General features: G+C 45.9%; 1 protein-coding gene across 2 annotated transcripts in view; it reads left to right on the forward strand.

The window, feature by feature from the left end:
- LOC129831023 (DNA topoisomerase 2-beta-like) overlaps positions 1-21,490 on the forward strand; it is a 48,890-nt gene extending 27,400 nt beyond the window's left edge. For both annotated transcript variants that reach the window (XM_055894000.1, XM_055894001.1), the window contains exons 13-35: positions 3,798-3,923; positions 4,236-4,346; positions 4,663-4,768; positions 5,012-5,121; positions 5,457-5,549; positions 6,490-6,604; positions 6,926-7,047; positions 9,727-9,875; positions 10,111-10,342; positions 10,735-10,869; positions 11,112-11,312; positions 11,692-11,887; positions 15,418-15,509; positions 15,623-15,778; positions 16,062-16,145; positions 16,423-16,620; positions 16,849-17,014; positions 17,275-17,436; positions 18,649-18,936; positions 19,126-19,215; positions 20,135-20,272; positions 20,395-20,495; positions 20,611-21,490. In XM_055894000.1, the coding sequence (XP_055749975.1) occupies positions 3,798-3,923; positions 4,236-4,346; positions 4,663-4,768; positions 5,012-5,121; positions 5,457-5,549; positions 6,490-6,604; positions 6,926-7,047; positions 9,727-9,875; positions 10,111-10,342; positions 10,735-10,869; positions 11,112-11,312; positions 11,692-11,887; positions 15,418-15,509; positions 15,623-15,778; positions 16,062-16,145; positions 16,423-16,620; positions 16,849-17,014; positions 17,275-17,436; positions 18,649-18,936; positions 19,126-19,215; positions 20,135-20,272; positions 20,395-20,495; positions 20,611-20,796 (3,357 nt within the window). In that variant the 3' untranslated portion in view covers positions 20,797-21,490. The remainder of the gene's footprint in view (positions 1-3,797; positions 3,924-4,235; positions 4,347-4,662; positions 4,769-5,011; positions 5,122-5,456; positions 5,550-6,489; positions 6,605-6,925; positions 7,048-9,726; positions 9,876-10,110; positions 10,343-10,734; positions 10,870-11,111; positions 11,313-11,691; positions 11,888-15,417; positions 15,510-15,622; positions 15,779-16,061; positions 16,146-16,422; positions 16,621-16,848; positions 17,015-17,274; positions 17,437-18,648; positions 18,937-19,125; positions 19,216-20,134; positions 20,273-20,394; positions 20,496-20,610) is intronic.
- The last annotated feature ends 2,072 nt before the right edge of the window (positions 21,491-23,562 follow it).

Raw genomic sequence — 23,562 nt, forward strand, 5'->3', positions numbered from 1 at the left:
CATCTACTGCATCTTGCCATCTTTATGTAATACATGTATCACTAGCCACTTTAAACTATGCCACTTTGTTTACATACGCTACATTACTCATCTCATATGTATGTAGACTGTACTCTATACCATCTACTGCATCTTGCCTATGCCGTTCTGTACCATCACTCATTCATATATCTTTATGTACATATTCTTTATCCCTTTACACTTGTGTGTATAAGGTAGTAGTTGTGGAATTGTTAGGTTAGATTACTTGTTGGTTATTACTGCATTGTCGGAACTAGAAGCACAAGCATTTCGCTACACTCGCATTAACATCTGCTAACCATGTGTATGTGACAAATAAAATTTGATTTGATTTGATTTACTAGGTGACCTAAAGTGGGACATGCTTAACACCCCGGCCATCCTACAATCTAAGCTTGATGCCCTCAATCTCACACAAATTATCAATGAACCTACCAGGTACAACTCCAAATCCGTAAACACCTGCACCCTCCTAGATGTCATCCTAACTAACTCGCCCTCCAAATACACCTCTGCTGTTTTCAATCAAGATCTCAGTGATCACTGCCTCATTGCCTGCATCCGTAATGGGTCTGCGACCAAACGATCACCCCTCATCACTGTCAAACGCTCCCTAAAACACTTCTGCGAGCAGGCCTTTCTAATCGACCTGGCCGGGATATCCTGGAATGACATTGACCTCATCCCGTCAGTAGATGATGCCTGGCTATTCTTTAAAAGTGCCTTCCTCACCATCTTAAATAAGCATGCCCCATTCAAAAAATTTAGAACTAGGAATAGATGTAGTCCTTGGTTCACTCCAGACCTGTCTGCCCTTGACCAGCACAAAAACATCCTGTGGCGTTCTGCATTAGCATAGAATAGCCCCCGTGATATGCAACTTTTCAGGGAAGTTAGGAACCAATATACACAGGCAGTTAGGAAAGCTAAGGCTAGCTTTTTCAAACAGAAATTTGCATCCTGCAGTACTAACTCAAAAAAATTCTGGGACACTGTAAAGTCCATGGAGAATAAGAGCACCTCCTCCCAGCTGCCCACTGCTCTGAGGCTAGGAAACACTGTCACCACCAATAAATCCACTATAATTGAGAATTTCAATAAGCATTTCTCTATGGCTGGCTATGCTTTCCACCTGGCTACCCCTACCCCGGTCAACTGCCCGGCACCCTCCACAGCAACCCGCCAAAGCCCCCACCATTTATCCTTCACCCAAATCCAGATAGCTGATGTTCTGAAAGAGCTGCAAAATCTGGACCCCTACAAATCAGCCGGGCTAGACAATCTGGACCCTCTCTTTCTAAAATGATCTGCCGAAATTGTTGCAACCCCTATTACTAGCCTGTTCAACCTCTCTTTCGTATCGTCTGAGATACCCAAAGATTGGAAAGCTGCCGCGGTCATCCCCCTCTTCAAAGGGGGAGACACTCTAGACCCAAACTGCTACAGACCTACATCTATCCTACCCTGTCTTTCTAAGGTCTTCGAAAGCCACGTTAACAAACAGATCACTGACCATTTCGAATCCCACCGTACCTTCTCCGCTATGCAATCTGGTTTCAGAGCTGGTCATGGGTGCACCTCAGCCACGCTCAAGGTCCTAAACGACATCATAACCGCCATCGATAAGAGACAATACTGTGCAGCCGTATTCATCGACCTGGCCAAGGCTTTCGACTCTGTCAATCACCACATTCTTATCGACAGACTCAGCAGCCTTGGTTTCTCAAATGATTGTCTCGCCTGGTTTACCAACTACTTCTCTGATCGAGTTCAGTGTGTCAAATCGGAGGGCCTGTTGTCCGGACCTCTGGCAGTCTCTATGGGGGTGCCACAGGGTTCAATCCTCGGGCCGACTCTCTTCTCTGTATACATCAATGATGTTGCTCTTGCTGCTGGTGATTCTCTGATACACCTCTACGCAGACGACACCATTCTGTATACTTCTGGCCCCTCTTTGGACACTGTGTTAACTAACCTCCAGACGAGCTTTAATGCCATACAACTCTCCTTCCGTGGCCTCCAACTGCTCTTAAACACAAGTAAAACTAAATGCATGCTATTCAATCGATCACTGCTCGCCCGTCCAGCATCACTACTCTGGACGGCTCTGACTTAGAATATGTGGACAACTACAGATACCTAGGTGTCTGGTTAGACTGTAAACTCTCCTTCCAGACTCACATTAAGCATCTCCAATCCAAAATTAAATCTAGAATCGGCTTCTTATATCGCAACAAAGCATCCTTCACTCATGCTGCCAAACATACCCTCGTAAAACTGACCATCCTAACGATCCTCGACTTCGGTGATGTCATCTATAAAATAGCCTCCAACACCCTACTCAACAAACTGGATGCAGTCTATCACAGCGCCATCCGTTTTGTCACCAAAGCCCCATACACTACCCACCATTGCAACCTGTACGCTCTCGTTGGTTGGCCCTCGCTTCATACTCGTCGCCAAACCCACTGGCTACAGGTTATCTACAAGTCTCTGCTAGGTAAAGCCCCGCCTTATCTCAGCTCACTGGTCACCATAGCAGCACCCACTCGTAGCACGCGCTCCAGCAGGTATATCTCACTGGTCACCCCCAAAGCCAATTCCTCCTTTGGTTGTCTTTCCTTCCAGTTCTCTGCTGCCAATGACTGGAACGAACTGCAAAAATCTCTGAAGCTGGAAACACTTATCTCCCTCACTAGCTTTAAGCACCAGCTGTCAGAGCAGCTCACAGATTACTGCACCTGTACATAGCCCATTTATAATTTAGCCCAAACAACTACCGCTTCCCCTACTGTATTTATTTATTTATTTTGCTCCTTTGCACCCCATTATTTCTACTTTGCACATTCTTCCACTGCAAATCTACCATTCCAGTGTTTTACTTGCTATATTCTATTTACCTCGCCACCATGGCCTTTTTTTGCCTTTACCTCCCATCTCACCTCATTTGCTCACATTGTATATAGACTTATTTTTCTAATGTATTATTGACTATATGTTTTGTTTATTCCATGTGTAACTCTGTGTTGTTGTATGTGTCAAATTGTTATGCTTTATCTTGGCCAGGTCACAGTTGCAAATGAGAACTTGTTCTTAACTAGCCTACCTGGTTAAATAAAGGTGAAATAAAAAAATAAATAAAAAAAGTTGTCTGGGAGAGTGTATGGGTGATTACAATCTAAATTATTCAAGTAGCTATCAGACGTACACGGCAATAATAAATTATCTTGTAAAGAGATAATTACTGAAGGGATTTACATCAATTATTTCCCAAATGTGGGGCAATAACCATTGAGGTCAACTGAAAAGGAAATTGAGGTCAACTGAAAAGGAAATTGAGATCAACTGAAAAGGAAATTGAGGTCAACTGAAAAGGAAATTGAGGTCAACTGAAAAGGAAATTGAGGTCAACTGAAAAGGAAATTGAGGTCAACTGAAAAGGAAATTGAGGTCAACTGAAAAGGAAATTGAGGTCAACTGAAAAGGAAATTGAGGTCAACTGAAAAGGAAATTGAGGTCAACTGAAAAGGAAATTGAGGTCAACTGAAAAGGAAAAGGAAATTGAGGTCAACTGAAAAGGAAATTGAGGTCAACTGAAAAGGAAATTGAGATCAACTGAAAAGGAAATTGAGGTCAACTGAAAAGGAAATTGAGGTCAACTGAAAAGGAAATTAAGATCAACTGAGGCCAAACTCCACCAGAGCTAGGGTGGCCCACCCTGCCTATATTATGTTAGGGGAAACACTGACACAATCCATTTTTCTCTTTCCCACCAGATCATGGAGAACGCAGAGATCAACAACATCATCAAGATCGTGGGTCTGCAGTACAAGAAGAGCTACGACGACCCAGAGTCTCTGAGATCCCTACGCTACGGCAAGATCATGATCATGACCGATCAGGTTCTAACACTTAATCAATCCCACCAACGACTGACGTCTACAATTGACTGATGTCTTGGGATTTTCATCATCAATAATTGTAACAACAATGAGCGTAAAGCATCTTTCATACAGTATGCATGTTCAAAGCCTTGTTTTGTTGAAGTTACACTCTAAGGTTACTCTGAAATGGCATGATATTCCCTATATAGTATGGTGTAATGCACCAAAAGTAGTGCACTACATATGGAATAGGCTATCCTTTTGGATGCACCCTTGGGTCATAACAATCCATACTAATAGTGTGTGTTTGTGTTGATGATCTGCTGACAGGATCAGGATGGCTCCCATATCAAGGGTTTGCTCATCAACTTCTTCCATCACAACTGGCCATCCCTGCTCAAACACACCTTCCTGGAGGAGTTCATCACGCCCATCGTTAAGGTAAGACTCACGCAGGTAATAGCAGGGGTTCTGGGCTATTACACACATTCTATATAGTCAAAGTAAGATTCATACATTGGTACAGCCACACCCAATTTTCTCCCTACCACTTCCCCTTGGCTTGAACTCTTCAGTGTTTGCAAATCTACACCGGCTGAAACCTCCATCATAGGACAAGGACTACATGACACAGTCTTGACCTCTGATTTCAGCTTATGGCAACTAACTTTCAACTGTTATAAAACACGAACAACGTTTAGATTGACTTAAAACTAGCAAGCATGGTTGTAATGCTGCTTTTAACTCTTTCCTGCAGGTGAACAAGAATAAACAGGAGCATGCTTTCTACAGCATTCCAGAGTTTGACGAGTGGAAGAAACAGACGGTCAACTTTAAAACCTGGCATATAAAGTACTACAAAGGTTTGTTCATCACATGTGGATATTCCTCCAAACTAACCATTATTGTTAGAAGCTATTCTGTTTCATACTACTGAGGCAAATCGAGCCAAGCTCTACTGTACTGGCCTGAATATACATCCACCATATTTGCTGGAGCATGCTGGAAAGGACAATGTGGGGGAAAAATATCTGAGCCAGCCAGCACAGTTTGGGTTGCCACGGTACTGTGAAAAGGGTTTGAGTGTTTGATTGCTTGTGTTCCAGGTTTGGGTACCAGCACAAGCAAGGAGGCCAAAGAGTACTTTGCAGACATGGAGAAACACCGGATCATGTTTAGATACGCCGGGACAGAGGACGATGCTGCCATCACACTGGTGGGTTTAACATGGATACCACTCTCTCTCCTTTTCCCTGGCATGGTCTTCTGAACACGCTTTCTGTAAATGTACAGAACAAATGTCTAGAAAAGTTAGAAAATCAATTCTGAAATGGCTAAAACATTTTAGAAAATATATTCCTCAAGCTAGGATTGCTGTGCACACACTTAGTGCTTTCTTCAAAACTTCTATCAACTCACACCTGAGATGTTGTTTTGACTTTGTGATTTGTCAGTGCTCTACTTGAGAGATCCTTGCCAAATGGAGAGAGGACTGACAGTGATTTCGTTTGACTGACACTAACTGATCTATCTATTGCTGTCTGTCTCTAGGCGTTCAGTAAGAAGAAGACTGACGACAGGAAGGAGTGGCTCACTAACTTCATGGAGGACAGGAGACAGAGGAGGATGCACGGCCTGCCAGAGGTGAGTGGGACTGACTGTGTGACCGACTGGGTTCAAATCCGGGTCTCCTGCATGCAGGAAGACTGTTAGCCCGCTTAGCTTAATAAACAAAAGATTTATCCACTTTTTTGTGTTATATTGTATTTGTGCATCTCTGAGTGATGTTCTATCAATTCCCGGTGTCATTTCATGTTTTCACGTGTATCTGAGATATTCACCATTCAAGTAGGCAGAAATACAGCCAGTATATCAAGTTTTGCATACCTCCTATTGCGTAAATCTTCAGGTCTCTGCAGCGGTTACTCATCACACAAGTGTGCTTCACTGAAACGTCTAGGTTCCATCTGCACTGTGAGAGACTGTCCAGATCATTCACATCAGTGCAGATGAAGGAAAGGAGACAAGGAGAGGAAGCAACAGACTTATTGAGATGCACCCAGTGAGAGACATTTTGATATTGGAGTTTGATTAAAGGAAGAGGATGTAGACTGTTTAGATGTTTGTGTTTTTATACAGGGATCTCTCCACCATGGGAGTTACTTGGACCATGATGTATCGCAGCTTGTTTAGAGTCTTTAGCTGGCTCAGATTCACAAGCCTCTGAGGATTTGTGTACAGTCTGTGTTACCCAGATATCCTAAGCATTGAAATGGAAATATTTCCTGAAAATTCTCTACTGTCTATCACTGATGTAAAGTAGCAGCTGCTTTCCCCATGTGAATCTCATCAGAGCCAGGTCTAACACCGGTGACATCATCAGAGCACTGCTTCAATTCTGTTTATTTCTGTCTCATCCTACAGCAATACCTGCACGGAACACAGTTTTGTAAATGACTCTTTGCTGTCGGTCGCTCATGCAAAGTAGACACTGCTCTCCCTTGTGGCACTGATAAGACCATAACAACATCATAGCCCTAATTCAAGTCACTTTACATTTCATCCTTTTATTGTCCCCATGCAGCAATACCTGTACGGCACGCAGGCGAAACACCTCTCCTACAACGACTTCATCAACAAAGAACTTATCCTCTTCTCCAACTCCGACAACGAGAGATCCATCCCATCCTTAGTGGACGGTACGTATGCATCGATCCACTAGACTATCTCCCTGGACACTCTGTCTTAGTAGTTTTTGTTGTTGTGTTTGTTGTCAAATGGCTTTGAAGTTTAATAAGGGAATTGAGAAGCCTGGAAACTTGTTTTTAACAGAGTTCTTCACTGTCCTCTTGATGCATTGTTTGTGTGTGATGTGGTCCCCTATTGATGACGTGTATCATTTGTTTATTTGAATCCCCATTAGCTGTTTGTTGCAACACCTATTCCTCATGCGGTCCACTTGTGATTCTCTTTGAAGAGATGTGTGGTGTGGTTCCCTTTTGATGATGTCATGTGTGCAGGTCTGAAGCCAGGCCAGAGGAAAGTGCTGTTCACCTGTATGAAGAGGAATGATAAGAGGGAGGTGAAGGTGGCTCAGCTGGCTGGTTCAGTAGCAGAGATGTCTGCTTACCATCACGGAGAGGTCCGTAAACTTACTGAGATATATGAAATTAACTTACTGAGATATATGAAATATACTTACTGAGATATATGAAATATACTTATTGAGATATATGAAATATACTTATTGAGCTATAGGAAATATACTTACTGAGCTATATGAAATATACTTACTGAGATATATGAAATATACTTACTGAGCTATATGAAATATACTTACTGAGCTATAGGGAATATACTTACTGAGCTATATGAAATATACTTACTGAGATATATGAAATATACTTACTGATCTATAGGAAATATACACTGCTCAAAAAAATAAAGGGAACACTTAAACAACACAATGTAACTCCAAGTCAACCACACTTCTGTGAAATCAAACTGTCCACTTAGGAAGCAACACTGATTGACAATAAATTTCACATGCTGTTGTGCAAATGGAATAGACAAAAGGTGGAAATTATAGGCAATTAGCAAGACACCCCCAATAAAGGAGTGATTCTGCACGTGGTGACCACAGACCACTTCTCAGTTCCTATGCTTCCTGGCTGATGTTTTGGTCACTTTTGAATGCTGGCGGTGCTTTCACTCTAGTGGTAGCATGAGACGGAGTCTACAACCCACACAAGTGGCTCAGGTAGTGCAGCTCATCCAGGATGGCACATCAATGCGAGCTGTGGCAAGAAGGTTTGCTGTGTCTGTCAGCGTAGTGTCCAGAGCATGGAGGCGCTACCAGGAGACAGGCCAGTACATCAGGAGACGTGGAGGAGGCCGTAGGAGGGCAACAACCCAGCAGCAAAACCGCTACCTCCGCCTTTGTGCAATGAGGAGCACTGCCAGAGCCCTGTAAAATGACCTCCAGCAGGCCACGAATGTGCATGTGTCAGCATATGGTCTCACAAGGGGTCTGAGGATCTCATCTCGGTACCTAATGGCAGTCAGGCTACCTCTGGCGAGCACATGGAGGGCTGTGCGGCCCCACAAAGAAATGCTACCCCACCCCATGACTGACCCACCGCCAAACCGGTCATGCTGGAGGATGTTGCAGGCAGCAGAACGTTCTCCCGGCGTCTCCAGACTCTGACACGTCTGTCTCATGTGCTCAGTGTGAACCTGCTTTCATCTGTGAAGAGCACAGGGCGCCAGTGGCGAATTTGCCAATCTTGGTGTTCTCTGGCAAATGCCAAACGTCCTGCACGGTGTTGGGCTGTAAGCACAACCCCCACCTGTGGACGTCGGGCCCTCATACCACCCTCATGGAGTCTGTTTCTGACCGTTTGAGCAGACACATGCACATTTGTGGCCTGCTGGAGGTCATTTTGCAGGGCTCTGGCAGTGCTCCTCCTGCTCAAAGGCGGAGGTAGCGGTCTTGCTGCTGGTTTGTTGCCCTCCTACGGCCTCCTCCACGTCTCCTGATGTACTGGTCTGTCTCCTGGTAGCGCCTGCATGCTCTGGACACTACGCTGACAGACACAGCAAACCTTTTTGCCACAGCTCGCATTGATGTGCCATCCTGGATGAGCTGCACTACCTGAGCCACTTGTGTGGGTTGTAGACTCCGTCTCATGCTACCACTAGAGTGAGAGCACCGCCAGCATTCAAAAGTGACCAAAACATCAGCCAGGAAGCATAGGAACTGAGAAGTGGTCTGTGGTCACCACCTGCAGAATCACTCCATTATTGAGGGTGTCTTGCTAATTGCCTTTAATTTCCACCTTTAGTCTATTCCATTTGCACAACAGCATGTGAAATTTATTGTCAATCAGTGTTGCTTCCTAAGTGGACAGTTTGATTTCACAGAAGTGTGATTGACTTGGAGTTACATTGTGCTGTTTAAGTGTTCCCTTTATTTTTTTGAGCAGTGTACTTACTGATCTATAGGAAATATACTTACTGAGATATATGAAATAAACTTACTGAGATATATGAAATTAACTTACTGAGATATATGAAATATACTTACTGAGATATATGAAATATACTTACTGAGATATATGAAATAAAGTGGTGGAAAAGTACCCAATCATCATACTTGAGTAAAAGTAAAGATACCTTAATAAAAAATGACTCAAGTAAAAGTGAGTGACCCAGTAAAATACTACTTGAGTAAAAATCTAAAAGTATTTGGTTTGAAATATACTTAAGTATCAAAAGTAAATGTAATTGCTAAAATATACTTAAGTATCTAAAGTAAATTATTTAAAGTACAAATCATTTCAAATTCCTTATATTAAGCAAACCAGATGGCACCATTTTCTTGTTTTTTATTTATTTACGGAAAGCCTTGGGCACGCTCCAACACTCAGACATTAATCATTGGAGGCAGTAGGGTTGATGAGGGATTTTCTCTTGATAATTGTGTGAAATTGGACCCTTTTCCTCTCCTGCTAAAAATTGTAAATGTAACGAGTACTTTTAGATGTCAGGGAAAATGTATGGTGTAAAAAGTAAATGATGTTCTTTAGGAATGTAGTGAAGTAAAAGTTGTCAAAATATATTAATATTAAAGTAAAGTACAGATACCCCAAAAAACTACATAAGTAGTACTTTAAAGTATATTTACTTAAGTACTTTACACCACTGATGAAATATACTTAGAGAGCTATCTTCCACTTTAAATCAATACTGTCTGAAGAGACTTTGTGTTTCCCACAACAACACTGTTTTGACATGTGTTCCTCTGTTTGTGTGTGATCAGCAATCCCTGTTGATGACGATTGTGAACTTGGCCCAGAACTTTGTGGGCAGCAACAACGTCAACATCCTGCAGCCGCTGGGTCAGTTTGGTACCCGCATAAACGGGGGTAAGGATGCTGCCAGCCCCCGTTACATCTTCACCATGCTCAGGTAATGCCTCCGAGGGTCAAAACAGATTTGTGCTAGCTATTTGATTGGTCTACTTGTTGAATGATTTGTATGGGCCATTGTGCCATCCTGAAGTGCAGTCATACCTGCTTGATTTAAAAAAAGGTTAATGATACATTTCATGTAAACTTTGTTTATACATCACCTTTCATAAAACACATTAAAACTCAAAATGCTTTAAAAATGTATTTATTATGAAGTAATGTCACTTCCTCAGTCCCCTGGCCAAGATGTTGTTCCCAGCGATGGACTCCAGCCTGCTGAAGTTCCTGTTCGATGACAACCAAAAGGTGGAGCCAGAGTGGTACATCCCCATCCTCCCTCTGGTGCTGGTGAACGGGGCCGAGGGCATCGGGACGGGCTGGGCCTGCAAGATCCCCAACTACGACCACAGAGAGATAGTCAACAACCTGTACCGCATGCTCAACATGCAGGACCCTCTGCCCATGGTGAACATTTACAACTTTCAAACGTATTTCATTACATAAGATAAGATCAACTTTATTGTCCCAGGGGGGAAATTTGTTGTGGACACACAAGCAGCGCTATTGTCCATTTGGTTTTAGGATTTAATTGCTTAAAGCATATCAACTCCGATTAATATTTTTGTAGATTGATACCATTATACATTAAAACCTTGAGCTAAATCAATTGTCATTTTGGATCTAAAAACATTTTTTGATAGAACTGGATAAACCACCAACTTTCTGTGTCTGCTGTTGGTTATCCAGAACTTCAGCAGGTCCACCGCTGGGAACGATAATCAAGATTTGTGTTAATCATGTTATGAGTAAGTCATTTATCATAATGACTGAATATTCCTATGTCTCTCCTTTCCCAGCTGCCCAGCTATAAGAACTTTAAAGGCGTGATCCATGAGTTGGGTCAGAACCAGTACATGGTCAGTGGAGAGATCTCTGTCCTGGACAAGAACACCATTGAGATCACTGAGCTGCCCGTTCGCACCTGGACACAGGTACACTATTGCTAAGGACAGGATATATCACACCTGTCCAGCACTTCTGGTCGTCTAGCTGCTTTGACGGAATGAATGAAGGAGATGTTGAACTTTTGTTTCTATGCTGCGATGTTGTGTTTGTTAGTTCTTGTAATGGACTCTGTTCTCTCTCTCCTCCTGCCCTTCTTTCTCTCTCTCTCCTCCCCCCTCCTCTCTCACTCTTCTCTCTCTCTCCCCTCCTCTCTCCTCCCTCCCTCCAGGCCTACAAAGAGTCGGTACTAGAGCCCATGCTCCAGGGGACAGACAAGACTCCAGCTCTGATTAATGACTATAAGGAGTACCACACGGACCAAACCGTCAAGTTTGTGGTCCGCATGTCAGAGGAGAAGCTGGCCCAGGCCGAGGCTGCTGGACTACACAAAGTCTTCAAGCTACAGTCCAGCCTCACCTGCAACTCCATGGTTAGTACCCCTCCTCAAATCTGGGTCCTATTCACTTGACACCAAACAGAAGAAAACGGACTGAAACAGGAAGAAACTACCTGAGCTTCTTCAATAATAAATGCCTGGGTTTCATTATCCGTAGCAAATCGGTTTACTCTAATGAATATGACCCTGTATTTGAGTTGAGCTTATAGCTGTATTGACTCCCACTGTTTATTCATTATACACACCTCTTTGGATGAAGTGCTCTCCTATTATAGGAATCACATCTGTCCAGATGACGGGATTCTTTGGAATGAGTCTATGATCTAAAAAGGGAAAACCATTTTGAGGTGTTTCATGGTTTTAAACCTGTTTTGGAAAGGAGAACTATCTAAAGTAGTTGTTCTCCCCTCAGGTGTTGTTTGACCACATGGGCTGTCTGAAGAGGTATGACTCGGTCCAGGACATTCTCAAGGAGTTCTTTGAGCTGCGGTTGCACTACTACAAGCTGAGGAAGGATTGGCTAGTGGGGAGCCTGGGGGCGGAGGCTTCCAAACTGTCCAATCAGGCACGATTTGTACTGGAGAAGATTGAAGGAAAGATCACAATCGGTGAGAATTTTACCTGCATCGCTCTCCCTCTGTCTCTCCCTCTGTCTCTCCCTCTGCCTCTCCCTCTGTCTCTCCCTCTGTCTCTCCCTCTGCCTCTCCCTCTGTCTCTCCCTCTGTCTCTCCCTCTGCCTCTCCCTCTGCCTCTCCCTCTGTCTCTCCCTCTGTCTCTCCCTCTGTCTCTCCCTCTGTCTCTCCCTCTGTCTCTCCCTCTGTCTCTCCCTCTGTCTCTCCCTCTGTCTCTCCCTCTGTCTCTCCCTCTGTCTCTCCCTCTGCCTCTCCCTCTGCCTCTCCCTCTGTCTCTCCCTCTGTCTCTCCCTCTGTCTCTCCCTCTGTCTCTCCCTCTGTCTCTCCCTCTGTCTCCTTCTGTCTCTCCCTCTGTCTCTCCCTCTGTCTCTCCCTCTGCCTCTCCCTCTGCCTCTCCCTCTGCCTCTCCCTCTGTCTCTCCCTCTGTCTCTCCCTCTGTCTCTCCCTCTGCCTCTCCCTCTGTCTCTCCCTCTGTCTCTCCCTCTGTCTCTCCCTCTGTCTCTCCCTCTGCCTCTCCCTCTGTCTCTCCTTCTGTCTCTCCCTCTGTCTCTCCCTCTGTCTCTCCCTCTGTCTCTCCCTCTGTCTCTCCCTCTGTCTCTCCCTCTGTCTCTCCCTCTGCCTCTCCCTCTGCCTCTCCCTCTGCCTCTCCCTCTGTCTCTCCCTCTGTCTCTCCCTCTGTCTCTCCCTCTGTCTCTCCCTCTGTCTCTCCCTCTGCCTCTCCCTCTGTCTCTCCCTCTGCCTCTCCCTCTGTCTCTCCCTCTGCCTCTCCCTCTGCCTCTCCCTCTGTCTCTCCCTCTGCCTCTCCCTCTGTCTCTCCCTCTGTCTCTCCCTCTGTCTCTCCCTCTGTCTCTCCCTCTGCCTCTCCCTCTGCCTCTCCCTCTGTCTCTCCCTCTGTCTCTCCCTCTGTCTCTCCCTCTGTCTCTCCCTCTGTCTCTCCCTCTGCCTCTCCCTCTGTCTCTCCCTCTGCCTCTCCCTCTGTCTCTCCCTCTGTCTCTCCCTCTGTCTCTCCCTCTGCCTCTCCCTCTGCCTCTCCCTCTGCCTCTCCCTCTGTCTCTCCCTCTGCCTCTCCCTCTGCCTCTCCCTCTGCCTCTCCCTCTGCCTCTCCCTCTGCCTCTCCCTCTGTCTCTCCCTCTGCCTCTCCCTCTGTCTCTCCCTCTGTCTCTCCCTCTGTCTCTCCCTCTGTCTCTCCCTCTGTCTCTCCCTCTGTCTCTCCCTCTGCCTCTCCCTCTGCCTCTCCCTCTGCCTCTCCCTCTGTCTCTCCCTCTGTCTCTCCCTCTGTCTCTCCCTCTGCCTCTCCCTCTGCCTCTCCCTCTGCCTCTCCCTCTGTCTCTCCCTCTGTCTCTCCCTCTGCCTCTCCCTCTGCCTCTCCCTCTGTCTCTCCCTCTGCCTCTCCCTCTGCCTCTCCCTCTGTCTCCCCCTCTGTCTCTCCCTCTGTCTCTCCCTCTGTCTCTCCCTCTGTCTCTCCCTCTGCCTCTCCCTCTGCCTCTCCCTCTGTCTCTCCCTCTGTCTCTCCCTCTGTCTCTCCCTCTGTCTCTCCCTCTGCCTCTCCCTCTGCCTCTCCCTCTGCCTCTCCCTCTGTCTCTCCCTCTGCCTCTCCCTCTGTCTCTCCCTCTGCCTCTCCCTCTGCCTCTCCCTCTGTCTCTCCCTCTGCCTCTCCCTCTGTCTCTCCCTCTGTCTCTCCCTCTGTCTCTCCCTCTGTCTCTCCCTCTGTCTCTCCCTCTGTCTCTCCCTCTGTCTCTCCCTCTGCCTCTCCCTCTGCCTCTCCCTCTGTCTCTCCATCTGCCTCTCCCTCTGCCTCTCCCTCTGCCTCTCCCTCTGCCTCTCCCTCTGTCTCTCCCTCTGTCTCTCCCTCTGTCTCTCCCTCTGCCTCTCCCTCTCCCTCTGCCTCTCCCTCTGCCTCTCCCTCTGTCTCTCCCTCTGCCTCTCCCTCTGCCTCTCCCTCTGCCTCTCCCTCTGCCTCTCCCTCTGTCTCTCCCTCTGTCTCTCCCTCTGTCTCTCCCTCTGTCTCTCCCTCTGTCTCTCCCTCTGTCTCTCCCTCTGCCTCTCCCTCTGCCTCTCCCTCTGCCTCTCCCTCTGCCTCTCCCTCTGCCTCTGTCTCTGCCTCTGTCTCTGCCTCTGTCTCTCTCTCTCCGTCTGCCTCTGTCTCTGTCTCTCCCTCTGTCTCTCCCTCTGTCTCTCCCTCTGTCTCTCCTTCTGTCTCTCCCTCTGTCTCTCCCTCTGTCTCTCCCTCTGCCTCTCCTTCTGTCTCTCCCTCTGTCTCTCCCTCTGTCTCTCCCTCTGTCTCTCCCTCTGCCTCTCCCTCTGTCTCTCCCTCTGTCTCTCCCTCTGCCTCTCCCTCTGTCTCTCCCTCTGCCTCTCCCTCTGTCTCTCCCTCTGCCTCTCCCTCTGTCTCTCCCTCTGCCTCTCCCTCTGCCTCTCCCTCTGTCTCTCCCTCTGCCTCTCCCTCTGTCTCTCCCTCTGTCTCTCCCTCTGTCTCTCCCTCTGTCTCTCCCTCTGCCTCTCCCTCTGTCTCTCCCTCTGCCTCTCCCTCTGTCTCTCCCTCTGCCTCTCCCTCTGCCTCTCCCTCTGCCTCTCCCTCTGTCTCTCCCTCTGCCTCTGTCTCTGTCTCTCTCTCTCCCTCTGCCTCTGTCTCTGCCTCTGTCTCTCTCTCTCCCTCTGCCTCTGTCTCTGTCTCTCCCTCTGTCTCTCCCTCTGTCTCTCCCTCTGTCTCTCCTTCTGTCTCTCCCTCTGTCTCTCCCTCTGTCTCTCCCTCTGCCTCTCCTTCTGTCTCTCCCTCTCTCTCCCTCTGTCTCTCCCTCTGTCTCTCCCTCTGTCTCTCCCTCTGCCTCTCCCTCTGTCTCTCCCTCTGTCTCTCCCTCTGTCTCTCCCTCTGTCTCTCCCTCTGCCTCTCCCTCTGCCTCTCCCTCTGTCTCTCCCTCTGCCTCTCCCTCTGTCTCTCCCTCTGTCTCTCCCTCTGTCTCTCCCTCTGCCTCTCCTTCTGTCTCTCCCTCTGTCTCTCCCTCTGTCTCTCCCTCTGCCTCTCCCTCTGCCTCTCCCTCTGCCTCTCCCTCTGTCTCTCCCTCTGTCTCTCCCTCTGTCTCTCCCTCTGCCTCTCCCTCTGTCTCTCCCTCTGTCTCTCCCTCTGTCTCTCCCTCTGCCTCTCCTTCTGTCTCTCCCTCTGTCTCTCCCTCTGTCTCTCCCTCTGTCTCTCCCTCTGTCTCTCCCTCTGTCTCTCCCTCTGTCTCTCCCTCTGTCTCTCCCTCTGCCTCTCCCTCTGTCTCTCCCTCTGTCTCTCCCTCTGCCTCTCCCTCTCCCTCTGTCTCTCCCTCTGTCTCTCCCTGTCTCTCCCTGTCTCTCCCTCTGTCTCTCCCTCTGCCTCTCCCTCTGTCTCTCCCTCTGCCTCTCCCTCTGCCTCTCCCTCTGTCTCTGCCTCTGTCTCTGCCTCTCCCTCTGTCTCTCCCTCAATATTTATTTCAATTGGCAATTTGGTACTAGAGTACTGCTATATTAATGTTGTTTGTCTATAGAGAACAAGTCTAAGAGGGATCTGATCAGGATGATGGTGCAGAACGGCTTTGAGTCGGACCCCGTGGCAGCATGGACCAAAGCACAGGAAAAGGTACTGTTAGCATCCTGCCACTGTCCACCATTCAGCCCTGTGACTGGCTGAGACCGCTTGACGCTTCAACACCCTGTATTCTGATTGGACATGTTCCTGGTCTCTCGCTATAGGCTCTGGAGGAGGACGATCGTGACGGTAATGACAGTGACGGCTCTGTGGACTCTGTGTCGTTGTCGGGACCAAACTTCAACTACATCCTCAACATGCCTCTGTGGTGCCTGTCCAAGGAGAAGGTGGACGAGCTGCTCCGACAGAGAGACAGCAAGGTACTGACTCAGAGAGGAAGGGTGTAGACACCTGACTGTCAAAGACTTGCAATTCTATTCAATAGATCTTTATCGTCCCCAAAGGGCTATTCATTTGCAGCAACATTACACAAGTAGTCAAGGGCTGAGTGTCTCTTTGAACAGTTGTGTGTGTTTTGTTCTTGGAGCATATGGTGTGAATATCAGTACTTTTTTAATATGTGTATGTGATCGCGGAGGGAAATGAACCCACACGCTCTGTGTTACTAGCACCATGTCTTTCATCAACTGAGTTGTTCAACAGAACGGACAGTTGAATGAGCTGGAGAGGAAGTCTCCTGAGGATCTGTGGAAGGAAGACCTGGCTGTCTTCATTGAAGAACTGGATGTGAGTGGTACCAGCACTACGTGCAGCAGAGTCACTCATCTGAGTCACTGCTTAAGAAGGGACTACTGTCATTTATACCTACTTGTGCGAGACTGCTTTTGTTGGGGAGAAGTCGGGTAATCTCAAGAGTTCTTTCTCCAGGCTTTACTGACGGCAGATCTATTCGTAAATGTTTGGCTTTTATCTCCTTTCACTATAAACCATCACCTCAGTACAAGTGACTTCACCCATTTACAAAAAGTGACTGAGGTGTATTCTCTCCCTGTGCATGTGACAGAAAATCGAGGCCCAGGAGCAGGCAGACATGAGTGCAGGTAAAGGTACCAAGCTGGTGAAGGGCAAGGTGGGCAAGCCCAAGGTGAAGAAACTCCACCTGGAGGAAACGTTGCCATCGCCGTACGGCCGCAGGGTTGTACCCACCATCACACAGGCCATGAAGACTGACGCCTCCAAGAAGATGACCAAGAAGAAGAAGGTAAAACATGTCATATTTGAGATGGATCCTCTCTATGCTTCATTATTAAAGGTCCAGTCTGTAATGTTTCCAGACAATTCCAACCATTGAAGATGATGATTTATACCCAGTGCCGTATGAGCTTAGTTCAACTGTATACCTCCGTCATAGCTCAGCATTGTTTGCATTGGTCTCTGTGTGTTTTCAGGCATTACACATGATGTGTGTGTGTGTGTGTTGGCCTCTCAGGGTGACGCGGACCTGTTGATGAAGCTGGAGTTTGATGATGAGATGGGAGTGCTGGGGTCAGACGGGGGAACAGGGGAGAACTCCCTCAACTCCTCCTCTAATACACCAGCCCCAACCCCAGCCAAGCCCAAGGCCCCCCGGGTCAAACAGGAGAAGAAGGAGCCAGGTCAGCAGATGTTCCATTCTCCTTTCATGTGTCTGTCATCTTTTTGGGCTTCAGTCATGAATTGGGGGAGACAGATGAGAGGGATAGACAGGTAGGTGGTGGACCCAAGGATTGTATCCCCACCTCTTGGGGCAATTCGTAGTTGGGACTCAGAAGTGCTACCACTAGAGGAAACTTTGGCACTCATTTCTTTTAATCACACTTCATGGCTATTAAATAAAAGACCTGAAATGTGAAGGAATAAATGTTCTCTATACCAGGTACTCCCAGATCCAGGAAACCCCCCACACCAAAAGGATCGTCTGGTAAGAAGGTGAAGAAACGTAACCCCTGGTCGGAGGACGAGTCCAAATCAGAGAGCGACCTGGAGGACAGTGAACCTGTAGTCATCCCCCGAGACACCAAGTCACAACGGGCCTCAGGTAACCACTTACCTACTGGCTTGTGTTCATTAGGACACACCATTAAAACAGAGTGGTTTTTGTTGGATAAGTTCAGACAGTAGCTTCCTTTTTCACTCTGTTTTGGGGTGTTTTCGTCGTGTTCACTGTCCTGTTAGAACTAGGGACAGGCATTTTTCCTGATCACAGCAGTTAACAGTAGTTAACTGGGCCCTAATCTCGGTTAAACCAAAGTCTTGCGTAATTGGTCAGCTGCTCGACTTAAGTTCTGGGTCTATACCTATTAAGAGAAGAGCTGAAGAGATGCTAGAACGAGGAACAGAAGCGGAACAAGTAGCTCTCTCTCTCACTTTGCAAGTTACAGGCCGAATGTCACCTCCCCTTCCGAAATTGGAAAGATGCCAGTAATGACACCGAAACTACTGCTGCTCGTCCCATTCCTTCACGACAGATTGTACTGTACCAGTTATGTTTACATAGATCTGTCTACGAGAGATTAACTTGGCCTAGAGTTTTTCCTGGTCCAGTCACGTAGTCGATTGGTTGTTTTTTCCCAGCTGTTTTAACCAATCATCAACTTATCATGTTTTTAATTGCATATTCTTTGTGATTGGTACTTGAGGCCATTTTGAAATGTTTAAGAGCCTCATTCTTATTTCTGTAAAAATCCGAAAGACCAAACGCCTTGGTTCTACTTTTTGCAATAAAGACGCTTTTTTATTTAATTCCATTTGTCCTCCAAGTGTTGATGGATATCCTCTCTACCCGTTCGCTTCTCAATTCACGCTCCTTGGTTAGAAAGCAATGTAACGGCAGTGATCCTTTCCCTTTGCAGGTCACGTGGTCAGAAAACTCTCTGGCCTTGCTAATTCGAACATAATAGTTTTGCCTCATTGTCATTCTACACACTATGCTGTCTGTCACCTGGGGTGACTATAACTTGAAACTCCATCAGCTCTTTGAAAGTCTGAAAGTCTGGTTCTCCCTGGCTTGATGAGCCTGAAGTCTGACAGCAGCGTGACGCAATCCATATGCAATAGGGGAGGTTATTCTACGGTTCTCAGCTCTCAAAACACTGATTTGACTCACACTTTGAACTCTGTAGCTCTTCCTTATCACTAGTAGTGGGGTATTAGGACATGCTGCCTTTCAGAAATCATTACAAATCAATCAAACTGCAACATGTGATTCAAAACACACCCACATTTATAATGAACTTTGTCTGTTCCTCAGCGGCCAAGCCCAAGTACACATTTGACTTCAGTGAAGAAGAGGATGGAGGAGAGGAAGAGGATGATGATGATGCTGCATCCTTGCCAGCCCGGCCCTGCAAAGACGACTTCACTGCCTCCTCCGAAACTAAAGACCGATACAACGACCACAGCAATGATGATGAAGATATCTTCCCCCCGCCCAAACAGACCACCACCACCGTCTCACCAGCAAAGAAGAAGAAGGAACCAGAGAGTATATTCTCCTCCTCCAAATCAGCCTGCTCCTCTGAAAAGAGCAATGACAGTGGTGAGTTCACACAGCAAGCGCAGCATGTTTGCCTCGTCTTGTACTTTCTTTAGTAAAAGTTTAGATGTATATTTCTTGTTTTTATTTCCTGTCTTGTGTGTTTGTCTATGAAAAAGGACTTTGTCTGTACATAAGCTCCTAGTCCCTGCGTTCATCTGAGGGATAATGTCTGTTACTCTTCTCTTCCAGACGATCTGAAGTTGGACAGTGGCGAGGAAGACAAGGCCTTCTCATACTCCAGCAGCTCTGTCTTCGACAAACCTGTCCCAGCTAAGAAAGGTAACACACAAAGCCAAATATGTATCTACAGCCTGGCCACATTAAACAGACGTACATTTGTGTACCTTCATTAAGTTCTTCTTACATTTCAAATTAAATAATGGGCTGCTTACTTAAGACAGAACAATAGGGAAGGTTTGTCAGGGAGGATGGGTGGGCGTATACCGCGATCGAGAGGTTGCGTGTTCGAGTCGTGTCGGAGACAACTAGCATTTTAGTTAACCTTCCCCCTGACCTTTTTCCTAACCTTAACCTAATTCTCATGACATTCTAGGCAAAATTCTCCTTTCCTTTGACATTATGACACAACAAGCAGCCTGGTCTCAGAGCAAGACGTATAATACTATACGTCCTCCAACACGTATGATACTATACATCCTCCAATTTGTATGATGTTGTATGACCGCTATTACATTACAATTTCTGACTTTGGTAACACCCACATCTGCCGCTAGAGGGAACACTAATGCAAATCTCAAATCAAATCACATTTTATTGGTCACATGCACGTGATTAGCAGATGTTATTGCGGGTGTAGCAAAATGCTTGTGCTTCCAACTCCGACAGTGCAGTAATATCTAACAAATTACCCAACATATACCCAATACACACAAATCTAAGTAGGAATGAATTAAGACTATATACATATGGACGAGCGATGTCAGAGTGGAACGGACAGAGATACAGTTAGAATAGTATAGAATACAGTATATACATATGAGATGAGTAATGCCAGATATGCCAGAAATCCCTCTTACAAATCTCACTACCAAGGAGGGTTAAAAAGATACTGATAATGTTGCTGCTGCTGAATAAAGTGTACTATATAGGGAATAGGGTGCCTTTTTAGACGCAGACATGGTGTCTTGCTGAGATCCTTGTTATTATTGATTGGCTCACTCTCTGTTACCCACAACAGTGAAGAAGCCTTCGGATGCAGCTCCCAAACCCAGGAAAGCACCAGTACCCAAAGAGCCACCAAAACAGAAGTTGGACACGTCCGTTTGGGACTCCGACTCAGATACCGGCTCCAAGAAGCCTGCAACACCCCTCAAAGGTACAGGCTTACCTCACAATGACCAGTGCAGAGTCAGTAAACTTAACCTCTATTTCTCTATGAATAGAAAAGATTGACAAGTGTAAACTGACTATAAAAAGTGTTTTTCCTTACCTGTGTAGGTAAAGGCGGAGGGAGGAAGAGGAAGCAGTCTGAATCTGAAGAGGATGATTTCAGTCCCAAGAAGACTCCTGGGAAAACATCCAAAGCCCCTACCAGCAGAGTAAGAGAGTGTGTCTGTGTGTGTCATTGAATCATATAGGATATTAGAAGATACAAAAAAATCGAAGACTTCCATACAACAAGATACTTAGTCTTCTCGTCTTCTCCCTGTGTAGAAACCGTCAAAGAAAGCAGCCGTGACCCCATCCCCCATGTCAGATGATGATGATGTACACTCCAACCGTTTCAGCCAATCCGGCACGGCATCCCAAGACCGACCGTGCAGAAGCAGTGCCAAGAAGGAAGTGAAGTACTTTGCTGAGTCAGCGTCAGACGACGATCAGTACGACATGTTCGACTAGACTATGGAATCCCTCCCACACAGGCTCTGTTCTGTTCCAATGCTTCCTCCCTCCCTTGAAGTAATCACAGATCTTCATTGGTTGGACTAGGGAAAGTAATTGGTTGGTACCCCATGCTGTCACCTATCCAATCAATTATGATCTGTGATCACCTTGATGAAATCAGGAAGGATGGGTTTTTAAACAGCCATTTGCACACACACCGCTTGAGTAATTTTAACATGCATCCTTCCTTCACTTTCTAGAAGAAATCATCTGAGAGGTGGGATAGGTGTAGGCAGTGGTTGTATAAATATCCAGTCATGTTTAAATATCATGTGATTATTTCAACGTAGGAAGGAAGAATTTAGTTTTGAAGTATTCAACCAGGACCAGACACACACTGGTTGAAATACTGTGTCCACAAGACTTTTGTACATTCCCCCCCCCCCCCCCCCCCCCCACCCCCTTAATTTTAATGGTGATGTTTAATGCTTTCTACTGTGTAGGTGTTTTACACTTTTTATTATACATACAAAACAATTTTGTTTTTTAAATTATTATTATTACCATGGAAATGTTCTGTATTTGTCCTAAGCAGCTTTTAGAAGTTAGGAACGCGGTGCTTCAGCACATTTTAACTGTTAAAAAGTAAAAAAGAGACTATGTACCTTTTTGAACATGAACTTGGAAGTAAACAATGAAATGTAAATTATTCTCAGGCTGTTGGGTTTTCTGTAAGATTTTCTTAATTGACTTAACTCTATTTCCTGCAGAGCAGAACTGTAGGAACACGACACACACACACACAGTATTCAAGGCTTCGAGGTTACAGTAAATCTAAATATTCGGGTTATAACACGTTCACACGTTATGTATTTTAAAATAAATATATTTTTATTACTTTGCCAGGGCATTTCATGGTAAAGTTAAACAGTATATGAACATATAAAGCATTGTTAATATACAAACAGACAATATTGAAAACAAGATAGAAGCTCACCGTAAAGCTCCTTATGAGGACTTCCTGCTTTCTCTTCCCACCAGGCCAGCAGGAGGTTCTGGGTAAATGTATAATCACCATGACAACTCCCTGCTGCCCTACCCGCCCTCCAGTAAGACAAAGTTAAGAAAAACTCAACCATAATTTGATCATGTCTCTTCATAATAACGCTAACTATACAACACTGCATATGATGACAATGAGGTTTTCTGATACCGATGGGGAGAAAAAGGCAATCGTATACATTATTTGTAAAATGTTAAACTTTTGAACATTGACACTTTTTGAACAGGCATAACAAAAAAGTTGCTTTCGAAGGTACATTTTTTTGAGGTTCACAGTCATGCTTCTACTGGATAGTTGGATAATGGGCCACCTTCAGTAGGGCACCGCGGTGGAACATTCATATAGAAATACGTTGCATAGAACAGACACCACTGACTTGTAGAGTATGGAATCGTCATGCCAGATCTATTCAGTGTATTTCTATCTGCAATGTTCAGTACGTTGCCCCCTTCCGGAACACGTATTGTGTCTTATTCCGTTATTGACTTAACCAAATTTCTGTCAGTTGATTGATTTAGTGACAGCTGCTTGGCATTCCAACTGAAGAAGGGAAAGCAGCTCTGTTGTTTGATTAGCGATGACATCGGGGTAACTAGGGTTTCGAAATTCCGGAAACTTGAAGAATTCCATGAACAAATTGAAGAATTCCACATTGGAAATTCCTTTAGCTTATTACCTCCTGATTACAAAAATCCTCCGACCATGATCCCCCCCTCCCAAAAAAAAGGAATTTGGGGAAGGTTTCTGGAATTTTGCAACCTTATTGTGAACCCATGCTCAGGTACTGAATGATGTGGGGGTGAGCAGCTGCTACCCAAGAGGGGCTGGCAATGAGATGAAGCTCTGAGAGGTCAGATAGCCTAAAGCTGCCATTAGTTGAGACATAAAGCACACCACACACACACCATCTAATACATGAACAAGTCTGCAGTGAGATAGTAGTAGTAAATATTAACAGTTACATCGGTACAACATTCAACAGAAACCAATGTAAATTCGGCATTGTGGAATGGATTGAGTTCCCTGCTGTGTCACCTGGTGCCTGTAGGTGGCGCTCAGGTCACTAGGGAGATGGATGTAGACATTCTTCAGCTGTGAAATAAGTTTTCCAACTTCAAAGACACTCAGGGTAAATTTCAGAAGTCTTTCCTTGATTCGTCACCTCAACAACACATTGGAGAAGGTCTGAGGTTCTGCACCCTTTCCTCCAACACGGTTTGAGAAGGAGACGTGGCATCAAGGGAGAGGAATGTAGGGAAGGCTATTGAGATTCACCCACACTGCTCTTGTGATGAGCCACCAGGATTGTTTTCCCCTACATCCCTCTCTCCCTTAGAGGGAAAGAGAGCATTTGATTTTTTGTCATACATACAATGAGATGCAGTGAATTTGACAAAACGCTGTTTTGAAGTAAGTATTCCTTTAACACTGCATATCATTCCTATGTAACGCCTGGACGGCACATTCACATTCAAACATGGTACAACGGAGACAGTTTTGTTTCCCCCTTAAGATATGTATGTATTACATGTGGTGTTGATATGGAGGAGAGGAGATGGTTATGTGTGAGTTGTTTCTGAAAGGTTCTAGCCAGGGTTGGGGTCAATTCCATGTCTATTCAGGAAGCAAACTGAAATAATCCAACAGGAATTGACCCCAACCCTGGTTCTAGCTGACTGACTACAGTGGTCATCTATTCCCTTGTGGTAAAATGTTTG

Source organism: Salvelinus fontinalis, chromosome 32 (assembly GCF_029448725.1).
Source record: "Salvelinus fontinalis isolate EN_2023a chromosome 32, ASM2944872v1, whole genome shotgun sequence".
Lineage (NCBI taxonomy): Eukaryota > Metazoa > Chordata > Actinopteri > Salmoniformes > Salmonidae > Salvelinus > Salvelinus fontinalis.